This window comes from Cimex lectularius, unplaced genomic scaffold, assembly GCF_000648675.2.
Source record: "Cimex lectularius strain Harlan isolate CLEC.00 unplaced genomic scaffold, Clec_2.1 scaffold74, whole genome shotgun sequence".
Taxonomy (NCBI): domain Eukaryota; kingdom Metazoa; phylum Arthropoda; class Insecta; order Hemiptera; family Cimicidae; genus Cimex; species Cimex lectularius.
In genome coordinates, this window is record NW_019392795.1 from 440,601 (window position 1) to 453,026 (window position 12,426).

Below are 12,426 nucleotides of genomic sequence, written 5' to 3' on the forward strand. Positions count from 1 at the left end.
CACATAGTTTTTTTCATAGCACTTTCACTCACTTTAATTATATTAATTTATTCTTTAAGTGACAAACACATTTAAATACTTTTGGAAGAGTGTTAGAGTCAAAATATGGTCAAAAAGCTGCCTCTATGTCATGGGCATGTCTGATTTTAATGTAAAGAAAATAATGGGAAGATGGGGAATCAGAATTTGTCCGTTCAAGGAAGGTGTCCTTTAAGGGAAGTTTCATTTTGCATAAATTAGTTTGATCTTTTTAAGACCATCTTTATCGTTTCTATAAATTAATGTGTTTATAAAAAATTACCTTGAGTTTGATATTTGCAGGATCAGTATCGTAGACTCCAACCTCAGACGCCATGATCATAATGTTGTCTTCTGTTACATAATACCTTGAGGGTCGTAGGCCATTTCTGAAATCCTTTAAATATAATTGCTATTCAGGTTTTTGTTGAGTAAACCATCATTTCACCTGTCTAAAATAGCCCCGATGTATCGTCCATCGGTGAAGGCCAGTAGGGCAGGACCGTCCCAAGGCTCCATTACACAAGAGGACCACTGGTAAAAATCTCGTTTATCGTGTTGCATTGTTTTATCATTGTGCCAGGCTTCCGGTACCATTGTCATCACCGCCTTCAAATTTGAAATAAGTTAAACGTCGAATGAAATAGTTGAAAAAAAAAAAATGTATATACACACTTCAGGAAGGGGTCTTCCTCCAGCGTTGACCAAAAACTCGAGCACGCAATCGAGACTGCCAGAATCGGATAAGTTGGGTTCGACTACAGGGTATAGTTCTTTAAGATTTTCGATGTAAGGGCTTTTCATAACACCTTCCCTTGCCTTCATGAGGTTGACATTTCCTCGCAAAGTATTTATTTCCCCGTTATGGGCCAGGCATCTAATAAATCATGCACAACAATTAAAATATAAGGAAAATATTATTCAATTATTTACCTCAATGGGTGTGCACGTTCCCAACTTGGATATGTATTGGTCGAAAATCGAGTGTGTACAAGTGTGAGGTATGTCTGAAAATGTGGAGACTGCAAAAAATAAAATAAAATAATTTTAAAAGTCATTAATTTTTGCTGTTTTTATTACCTTAAGATCGGCAAAATACTCCCAGAGTTGATCGGAAGTAAACTGTCCTTTATAAACAATGATCGTATCTGACAGTGAGCAAATGTAAAATCTCACTCCTGGCTTTGGTATTACATGTGTTGCTCTTTTCCTTAACATCCATACCTAAAATTCAAACATTCTATTATAATTTTTTTTTGTCATTTTAACAGGTTTATTGTACCTGACGTTTAAAATTTTCTCCATTAAGGTTGTTTCCAGTAAGGAACACCTGCCTCATAAAGGGCTCGCTGTTCCTAGCTACTTCTCCTATACCGGCATTGCATACAGGAACCGTTCTCCAACATATTATCTATAAAAGATGGTTTTATGTATTAAAAAAATAATTACATATTTATTTAAAAAAATAATAATACTAGAAAAATATTGAAATATCAAAAAACAGAACGTACAGAATATTATCTCTTACAGGATGAATGAAAATTGAAAGATAAGAATGAACAAAATAAGAAAACATTAAAAACCTTCAACTGGTATTTTTCGGCCAACTGGTGGAACATTGCTTCACTTTCAACATGATGGACTTTATCCATGTAAAAAATCCCAGTAGCGTATTCACCCTGAGGAGGCAGCTCAATATTCTCGCTTTCCCTGTTCAATTTATGATTTATTGACTATTGTTAAATGTTTGATAAGGTGTTAAGATGAGAATTACTTGATTTCGGTTGCATAATAGGAATGCGGTATTGCAGTGAGAACTCCTGCACCGTCGCCTGTGTCATTGTCGCATGCACAAGCGCCTCTGTGATTCATCCGCTTAGCAAGCTTCTCGGCATCGCGTACAATCTGAAATATATTACAATGAAATTTTCTATTTTTAGGGTTTTAAAATTGCGTTGTTGGAAACTCAGTAAAAACTCTTTAAAAAGGAACTATCATGGAAACAAATTGTGTAAGTGTAATAACGCAATTTTCAAGTAGTTATCATTTACAATCAGTGATAATTAAAACTAATAATAGCATTAAAAACAGTTCAACAATTAAGTCTTGTCAAAAGATCATTAAAAATAAATAAATTGAACAATTAGATTGGAAATCAATCCCCCCCCCCTTATAGCCATATCAATTCCTGGAGTGTTCTCTGTCTCTGTCTAATTATACACAAACAAAAATGGTTTATTGAGTCAAATTTTGTAATCTGATAAAAAGTATTAGATGGAAAAAATAAAATAATAATAATAAAGATAAATTACAATGTAGACCTTTGTGCATTCAGGTGTTAAAAGAAATGGCGTAGAAAAATTATTTTTCACTAGACTATTTTTTTAAATTTTGGTCTAGCAATTAATTAAAAATAAATAATTAAATAAACATACCTTGTGAGATTGACAGCCGTCTATCGCAACAATAAATCCAACGCCGCAAGCGTCTTTTTCAAAGGCTGGATCATAGAGCCCATCCTTAGCAGGACCCTCCCACAGTTCTACGGTCATTTAGACCTGCAAGGAAATTGATTAATTCAGACTATTTAAAAAATAAAAAATAAAGGAGGAATTAAGCTATTAATGTTGTTTAATCATTTTAAAAGATCGTTCTTATACACAGATTGTTGTTTTCAACCATCTCCGGATTTCAAGCTTAAAGCTTAATCAGGTTGAAAGATTTATAACCATATCTTTCGACATGACTGTAAGGGTACTTGACTCGTACAATGGTTGTAAATCCTTTAACTTGATGATGAGTGTACACACATACATAAACATATTTAATATATTCATAGAGGGCAACAATGGTTGGATTTCTATAAGCTCAAACCTGTACATGTATGTACATATATACACTCATGTAAAGAGTTGAGCCTATCACTTCTCGCTGTCCACTGGCAATTCCTGTTTTTGTAATATGCAATAAATTCACGGACGGTCTCGAGAATTACCCTCCTTGGGTGTTGGCAAGCATAGACTTCCATCACCTTCTACAAATATTGTATAACTAACATAATTGAGGGTTTATAGAGTACTCAATATTCCACTATCTACCTCTCATGCTTCATATTCACACCAATAAATAGTGTCACTCTCAACACACGCCAGGGACACAAAACTATCAGTACTACATACAGTAGAACAACTCTGTTTCTTCCAAAAAAAATTCAAATTGGGGACCCAGATACTCACTGCCTTGCTCAGCCTGATTCTCATATGAGGTGGAAATCCTACACATTCTCTACATAGAGCCAAGGAGTTGCACCCTACAATTAGGTGGGAAACATCAAGCAACCTTTCTCTACATGCCGGACACATGCAGGTTTTGGCCCCCTAGCGTCGCATGGCCTATCCTTAATTGGGCGGACATGACCCTTCTATGATTCAGATCCTCTGAGGGTCACAGTGCTTTTGACCCGAGAGAGCTCCTCTGCCTACCCGGTCAACTGATGCGACCACCTTCATTTAACCATATTTTTATTAAATTTTTGGTATATGAGGTTGGATCACGGTAGTTAGGTTTGGATGTTGAGAGCCCCGACCTTAGCCACCTCGTCCACATTTGATGCATTTGAAAAATTGCCTAATTGTTCAAAATTTAAATTTTTTTTAAAAGTTTCATTCTGTCAAGTGTATTCATTACAGTCATTTGGTCCAAATGGGTTAAAAGTTGAACAAATTCAAAATGCACAACAATAAAAGTCATGAACTTTTTTGTGGGGGGAGGGAGTTTTCATATAATTAAAAGTCACAATTTTAGTGTGTACAATGTTTCCCCTCTGCAAGGTATCCCATCTGGAGGATTAAGAAATTTATAACTAAATTCATTTAATTCTTGTACATTTTATTAGTTTTGTGTTTTTTTTTGAACAGTAGAAATTTGTCAATTAGCATAACTTTTATATTCATTTCAAACTTTTCATTCCCCGAATTGACGGCATGGCTGATGTGCGGTTGCACAAGGCAAAAAAAAACCTTTTCATTCAGGAATTATTCAATGACAAAGAAATCTTCATTAATGTTGTACAAGGTTAAATGAAAAAATGGCAATCCACTTTATCTTACAACTTTTGTTATCCACAAAAGCTGTATAAATAATACAGAAAAACAAATAAGCTTTTATAAGCTAGGATATAAAATGAATGACAACGTTTCAATTTAACCCAAAATAATTTTCTCAATTCATGTAAATCAAGCCTATTCAGGCTCAACCAATAATAAAAAAGAGTTAACTGTAAAGTAAAAGTGAGACGAGGCGAAATTGTAAATAATTAGAATCAAATGGCGCCATGCGACGAGGAAAGTAGAATTATTGACTACAAGACAATTATTTAATATGTAGGAAAGGGTCTTGGACTCGTTTCTTCTTTTAAATTAACTTTTGGGCGAAAGAGAGAGAGAGAGAAGATAAAATATTCCAAGAACCGTCTTGCTCAATGGACTTGGGTCACGTACGCCCCACGTTTCCGTTGATTCTCAATCACTCTAACTCTAACGAAAGTAGTTTCACAGATTTTTGAATTAATTCGAATTAATTATATTTTAATCTAAGGTCTTGGTTGAGATGAAAAGCAAGTGTCACGAGCGGGATTCGAACCCACGACCTTCGGCTGAATACACCGCTGCTATAACCATTTCAGCTATTGTGACTTCGATCCACTTAAACACCAACTCCCACAACCTACAACTACGAACCTTTCCCCTCGCTTTGCCATATTTTCTAGCCAAAGGTCGAGGGTTCGAATCCCGACGTGACACTTGCTTTTTTATCTCGACCAAGAACTTCGATTAAAAACAAAATTATTTAAACGGCCAATTATGACTACTAAATACATATATGGATTTCTGAATTAAATACGTTAGTCGTGATCTTTTTCCAAAAAGCTTGTAAAAACCTGTTATATATTTACAGCGAATGAGCGGAAAAATATTCCATCGGGTAAATTTCAAAGAAACTGTGAAACGTAGATGACCCATACCCTTAAGGGTGAAAATGACTGATAATTCAACAATAGTTTGATAAGACATCGTTATATTTATCGGATTGCTGTCATTATTCAATGCATAACCACGGTAACGGTTCTGGGTTCGAATCCCGGGGGAGCTCATGTTTTTTTTAATTGACAATGGTATGAGATATGTACTGTAAAGTGGTCTGACCCCTCGTCCGTGACATCCAGCCCAATGGGATAGTTCGACCATCATGACAAGTATGACAAGCATTACTTTACCTCACTTTTCATAGATAGACGAACGAACAGATAAGTAAAAAAAGGTGATGATCGAACTTACATCTTGGAACTTACATTTAGTAAAAGTATGTAACAATTGAAAGGTCAGCATCAGAATAATAAAATATTCAACTATCACACTACCGGTAAAAATATTCCAGATATGGAAAAATATCCACCAGGAAAAAATGTGCGAGTAAGTGAGTGGTGTGTGTGTGTGTGTGTGTGTGTGTGTGTGAGAGAGAGAGAGAGAGAGAGAGAGAGAGAGAGAAAGAGCGAGTGTGTGTGTGTGTGTGTGAGAGAGAGAGAGCGTGTGTGTNAACAAGCTGAAAATGATAGGTAGTGCGTTATAAATTAATCAAGTGCAACATGCTAATCGAATCGAAGATCCCTTTATAATTCTAAACATTACTTTGACTTATATTTTGTTTATCTTCTTTAAGGAATGCGATTGAGGGCACTACAGCAATGCTTAGGACGAAGCCCCGAAATGCAAGCATGAACAACAGGATGATTAATTGTTTGGAAAGGTCATCAGAGGCATTGTGTGGGAATCATGGAGACCTCGACTTCAATCCATAGAATAGCCCTTTTTTGAACATGACAAAGCGACAATATTAAAGATCAATTCTGATTCATTTAAACAAAAAATCTTTAATTCCAATCGAACCTGCATAGGCAATGGTTTTCGATCCGCGTTATCAATTTTTTATCCAATTGATGACTATTGATATAGGTGCATAAAAATAAATATTTACTGTAGTTATCAATTAGCCATTTTATTACATTTCCGCGGATGTGAAAGAACAAATTTCACACGAGAGAGAGGGGAGGGAGGGAGGGAGGGAGGGAGGGAGAGAGGGAGAGAGAGAGAGAGAGAGAGAGAGAGAGAGAGAGAGAGAGTGAGAGTGAGTGAGAGTGAGACACAGAGAGAGAGAGAGAGAGACACAGAGAGAGAGAGAGACTAGATAGAGATTTAGAGAAAAAGGTACTTGTCGACAGAAAGAGAGAAGGGTGAGAAAATCGGGTAAAACAGATATATAAGAGCAAAAGGAAGATAGCGAGAAAAAGAGGACTATAAGTGAGATCAAATGATGGTGTTTGGTAGAAGGAATGGGGCAGAGAGCGTGAAGCAAATGGGAGGAAGAGAAAGAATGAAAGGGAGTGAACGAGAGAGAACTCTTTAGGAACTTTTGATTATTTGTCTTATTATTCATACTTAGGACAGTACGAAAAAATAGTGGAAAAAGTGAGAGAAAATGAATGTGTGTGTGTGTGTGTGGAGAGAGAGAGAGAGAGAGAGAGGAGGGCTGAAGATTTCAAAAACATATGCAACTTGTTAATTACTTTTTATTTTGCCTTTTAAACGGCAAAGGAGGAAATTGGATTTTTATTGACGTCAATAAATTCTTGCGCAACCCCAAGTAGTTTAAACGTGTAAATTTTCTACAAGCATGAATTCTGAGGAATCATTTTATTTTATGCTTTCCTTTCTTAGAATTTTATCTAGTCCAGTCATCTTTGTAATTTGTAATAACTCTCCCTCACTCTCTCTCACTCACTCTATATATTTATTTATTTATCTTTCTGTATTTCTATATACCTCTTCCTCTATCTTTCCTTCCTATCCTCCCTCTCTTCTTCTGTCTCTATCATTGTATGAAACTCCTTTTTCTTCAATATCTCTTTTCATTTTCTATCTGTTTTCCTAACCTGTGTTAGCCTTTCACGGTTTCTATGCTTGTCTATACTCCATTTTCTTCTCTCTTACTGTCTTTCTCTTTTTCACACTTTCTCTTTCCTTCTATGAAACATACAGTTTCACAACATGTCTGGCTGTCTTACTTTCGCTTTCTTTCTCTTTTTCTTGTTTCCCTTTTAATACGCGCTCAACGAAATTATAGCCTAACAGACAAATTTTATTGATATTTTAACGATAACGATTATAATAACGATAAACAACAGGTGTAGTGAGGTATGAGATCTCTATTTCCTCTAGCTATCAATATTTCGCAGTATCCCTTTCTTTCTTTTATCTTTTATACTAAAGGCATCTTTGTTTCATTTAACTGCAAAAATACAAAAGAAACTTCTTTGTTTAATGTTTTCAAATTAGCTTTCCAGTCAATAGTATAAAACAAAAGAATTGATAAGGACGGAATCGTTTTGTTCGCACAAGTTGATTTTGGAGAAGTAAGATGAAAATAGAACGATCGATAGTTCGCGAGGCTCGGCTTCAATAATTGGACATTATCACTCTTATCACACAGATAACTGACACCTTTTATGCTTTTGCGTTTATCTATGAAAAAAAAAATATTTAGAAAAAAAAATCGGAAATATTTGTTATTCTAGTACGTACTAGATGGGGTAAATCACAAAACACGATATTGCATCACTAGTGTCTAATGTAAGAGCAAGCGAATTTTTTTTCGTCAATAAATGTTTGGCTTGTTTATAAAGATAAAATATATCAATTCGAAGATCAAATAATATTTTTCTTGCTGATTTCGTATTGTGAGGTCTATTTTTTCTCCCTGGGATTAGAGCGTAATGATCAAAGTCGTTGGAAAATACCTTTCTATTGTATAACGCACTATTTACATCACGATTTTCGAACTTTAAAAAAAATTGTTTTGGTCCGTTTTTATAGGGCGCGGTCTTGCAAGCATCAGACCGGCTATTAACAGGCATTGCATAACAATCTGACTGTTGCACATAAATTATAGACGAGACTCTCTAAAACTATCCGAATTAGTATCAAGTTTGACAATGTTCCACAAAATCAATTACATCTTAAAACGGCTCGATATAAATTTACAAGTTTTTTTTTCACTATCAACACGTCGAGTGAAAAACCGTCCGAAAAATTTATTGAAAGCAAGCACTTGCTAAGCAGGTGAAAAATATTATTTATTAAAAATTTAAATTTATTTGTTACCTATACATGATAGTATACTATACAAATATGTACACATGATTAATGTGTCACACAGCACAACACTAACACTAATGCCAGCAGTGCACCGGCAGAACACGTTTTGAGGAACCAGCCATTGCTGGCACTCAATGTGTATGACTAGGTGTCAAGGAGGTCCCCGAGGTCGGTAGAGACGTGGCGGGTGGTCAGGATGGGATTAAGTGGAAAGGGCTCGAGCAGTATGGTTAGATGGTTCGAAAGGTTTCGAATCTGGACCGGATCAGTTAGTTGACAAAAGGAATGTTTGAAGTCTTTTATGGAAGTGAGGTTAGAGTCATAAAAAGTTGCTTTGACTATTTGTCTAAGGACTTTCGATTGGAAGGGCTGGATGCGCTGGATATTGGACGGCTTGGCAGTACCCCACAGTTCCTTATGTCCATATTGGTAAAATCTTGTACAGGGTTGGGGTTTGTATTACTTGTCAAAGTCGAGTTCGGTCTTAAAAGTCTTCCGTAGTATTCCAAGTCTTGTATTAAGTTTTTTTTGTCTTGTGTGAGGATTCCACGTCAGTCTGCTGTCGAGATCATTCCTATATTTCAAGCTGCTGATTTCTTTTATTTATTGAAAATTAGTATTATCTTTTTTGAAATATTGATGTTTGTGCGTATGTTAACGTCTGAGGGGAAGAGGAAAACAGATAGAAAATGAAATATTGAGATGAAAAGAAAGGGATATAGAAAAAGAAATAAAGGGCGATGAGGGTGTTTCGTGCAAACCAGGCAAGTCAGACCTGATATTTATTATTATCATTACCCTTACAATATCATGTCTGCCTGTAAAAGTGAGATTTTCCCGTGACGAAATGTGAGTGGAAGAAAATGAAATGGAGAGCGAAAAAGAGTGGCAGACATGCCGTGACTTTCATGTTTAAAAAATACTTTATTAATTATTTTCTATCTGGGGGGTCTGTATTTTTTTGGGGCATTTCTGTAATTGGAGTACAGTAAAAAAAGAGGGGAAATCATCGATTAATTCGGTCGGTCGGGCCAGACAGTTAATCAACATTTTATCAGACTACGTAGCTATTTTTTTTTTCTTCAACTCACTATAAAAATAATCAGAAATCACAAATAACCTATTACTCAATTGGCCCATGACATAGACTCCGAAGTTCAAGCTACAAGATCGTCAACAATCAAATATCTTTTGAAATACTTTTTTTTTCTCATTGAGAATATATCAAAAACATACTTAATCAAATTTCACTGGGGAAGAGATTGAGCAGAAAAGAAGTTACTCTACTTGAAATGAAATAAGAAAGAAAAATATATTTAATTACCTAGGTATGCAATCTCCCGTTTTAAAATATCATGTGGTACTGTCAACAATATACTCATCAGAACAAAATGCAATCTATGGGAATCTCGTCTTAAACCTTTTCCATACATTGCTCGATCCTGTTTTTTATATTTTGCTCCGGTGTGGGGTATTAAGATATCCTGGTTTACTGGATCAGGCCCAAATAAATTTCTTTAAAAAATTATTTCAGTTGATCAAACCCACCCCGAACTGTATGATTTCTATTGAAACTGACGTAAATCATATTTCAGCCGTTGTCTTTAAGCACGCCCTGAGATGGTTATGTAAGTTGCTAGCTATGAGTCAGATAGACTACCCCGAATTTGTTACATTAATCTCCTAGTACTTGATTCTTCACCGTCAAACAGGGCCCAGTACAGTTGGGTTATATAGATAAATAGCCTGTTTTCATAAATAGGGTTCCTTGATTTGTGGTACTGACAAGATGTAAATGAACTGACCCATACTATAGTTTATCTTACAAATGTCAACTCCTTAAAAGAAAACGATCACATTAAATTAAAAGAATCTAATTATAGTGATTATTCACAACTTATACAGAATCCTCATTGCCCTACACCCTACCTACTGAACTTCTTTTGAAATAACTAGTTTTTCCAGGCCCATACAGTAAATATTGTCTTTTTTTTTTTTAAAGCAGATATATAAGATTGATCCTAATTCGTTTTGCTCCATATACCGTTTAGCCGAAAAGAACTATCTCAGGGCGTGATAAAAACTTGCTTTGTTCTGTTGAGTATGTTGTTGTTACAATAATATGCCTTAATATACACTGACAGGGAAAAATTCCGCCCACTTGTAATTGTAATATAACTTGATTTGTATATATTTTTGTACGTTAATCAAAGTTTCACGTTTTTTAACGTTTAATAATTGAGTCTTTGTCTAAAAAAGTAAAAAAAAAAAAAAATAAATTGCTAAGGAAAATGAAAAATAAAAATTTAAAAAAGATCGACAGATAAAATTTGTTTTAGATTTTTAATTAACATTTCAATATCTCCTATTTCCTCCTCTTGCCTTAATTACACCTCGAAGACGCCTCAGCATACTTTCTACCAGTATGGAAATGTCTCTTTGCTGGAGGCACTTTCAGGATCGTGGGGTGTATCAGGAAGTGATGGACTTGCTCTTATTCGTCTTTTGAGATTATACCATAAATGTTCGAGGGGGTTCAAGGCTGGCCAGGCTAAGTCCCTGTTATGCTGTTGAAGGTACGTTTGTACAAATGTGTGGTGTTTAGCGACCGTTACTTGATGATTATTTGGAGGTCGTGAGATGCGGTCTGCTGTGACGTAGGTTTTAGAAAAACATTTTTTTTAACGTGGCACGTTTCGATCTTTATTGAGATCATCTTCAGGGCTCAAGTGTTCGTTTTCCGTGTAGATGTGTCATTCTTCTGTCGTGTTGAGAGTGCCCCCCCCCCCCAAAAAAAAAGAGTGTAGTATGCGAGCGAAATGTGGACGGGCATTATTGTGCATTAGAATAGGACTGTCACTGATTTCATCGATAGGCAAAGCATGATGTTCCAAAATTTCATCCACATAGAGAGTGGCCGTCGAAGATCCTCCACGAATAACAACTCTGTGCGACTCTCCATTGAAATTCCCGCCCACACCATCACTGAGCTACGCTGGAAAGGTAGGCACTGGGAAAAATTACAGGCTTCGTGCCTTTCAATTCGCCTTTTCCACACTCTTTCACGCCCATCTGGAGATGGCAGAGCAAAACTACTCTCATCTGTAAAAAGTACAGTAGACAAATCGATCAAATACCAATGGCTTTGTTCTCAAGCAAATGCGAGCCATGCAACTACGTGTGCTCCTGTCACTTCTGGTCCTCTTATAGGGCGAAAATCCATCAGTCCATACCGATTTAATCTTCTTCGAACAGTGCGTTCAGAAATTTGGACACCTCAAACTTCCCGGAGCTGATCGTTTGAACAACAGTAAGGCGCCGGTTTAGCAAAATTCTCAGTCAAAAAAGGTCATCTTGGTTCTGTTACCCTAGGGCGTCCAGAACCAGGCTTCTATGGTAGGACCCACTTTCTCGAATACGTCTTACCACGTCTCACAGTTTCGTAAGGAACTCCGATGGCAATAGCCGCATACCTGATGGAAAATCCATCAACAATAAGAGCCACACCACGCCCGACATCCTCAGCATTAAGTGGCATTTTTAAGTTTAAAAATTGAAATTAAGAAAACAAAAATGAAAACTAAACAGTTTATTGCTTCAGAATTCAAATGGGACTGAATAAATATTTTAAATTCCGTAAAAATTAAACCTTGAAAAATCCTTTACCCTTGTTTTGGATTAAGGATTAAGGGTCTAATTGATAATTCACAATTTAAAACATAGCATAAACAAATACTTATTGATAAAAACAATGAGACAAATTAAGGGTAGAATTTTCTTTTATCGAGAAAATGAAAGAAAAAAATACGTTGGGTGGAAATTTTGGCCTGTCAGTGTATATATTATTAATATGCCTTCCACATAGTTTATTCAATTGCCCAATTTATGAACCCTTCCGACTTGTTTACTTGGGTTTGATTGTGGACAGCAACTCCAGCTCAGCAAGCCTTGTGAACCTACTGAATGAAACTTACTTCACGTAAACGTCTGTACAGTGTATGCCACTTTATGTCACAAGCTATGCGAATTCGAGGTATTTGGAGATAGAAGAACGTTTTAACTTTACGTTAAGGAAAAAACAACAAGATATGTATTCGCCAAACTAAAACAATTATCTGGATCAAGTTGGGGTATGGATGGGACAGCACTCAGCACTATATACATAAGAGTTTCCTCCCGCTGGCTAGGCAGACTAAAT

The 12,426-nt window shown here is 35.9% G+C and overlaps 1 protein-coding gene and 1 long non-coding RNA gene across 5 annotated transcripts in view; one reads left to right on the top strand and one right to left on the bottom strand.

Moving 5' to 3' along the window:
* Positions 1–12,426, bottom strand: part of LOC106667559 (glutamate synthase 1 [NADH], chloroplastic) — a 29,241-nt gene that overhangs the window by 11,676 nt on the left and 5,139 nt on the right. For 3 of the 4 annotated variants that reach the window (XM_014395590.2, XM_014395589.1, XM_014395591.2), the window contains exons 2-10: positions 2,454–2,576; positions 1,793–1,923; positions 1,602–1,728; positions 1,301–1,429; positions 1,099–1,242; positions 952–1,040; positions 694–895; positions 467–627; positions 302–407 (exon numbers count right to left, since the gene is read on the bottom strand). In XM_014395590.2, coding sequence (XP_014251076.1) covers positions 302–407; positions 467–627; positions 694–895; positions 952–1,040; positions 1,099–1,242; positions 1,301–1,429; positions 1,602–1,728; positions 1,793–1,923; positions 2,454–2,570 — 1,206 coding nt within the window. In that variant the 5' untranslated portion in view covers positions 2,571–2,576. Of the gene's footprint in view, positions 1–301; positions 408–466; positions 628–693; positions 896–951; positions 1,041–1,098; positions 1,243–1,300; positions 1,430–1,601; positions 1,729–1,792; positions 1,924–2,453; positions 2,577–12,426 lie in introns of those variants that run through there. The other variant, XM_014395592.2, reaches the window with a different exon arrangement.
* On the top strand, positions 4,891–5,944 carry LOC106667561. Its single transcript, XR_001340597.2, has 2 exons — positions 4,891–5,337; positions 5,737–5,944. It is a non-coding gene; the product is annotated as an uncharacterized LOC106667561 (long non-coding RNA).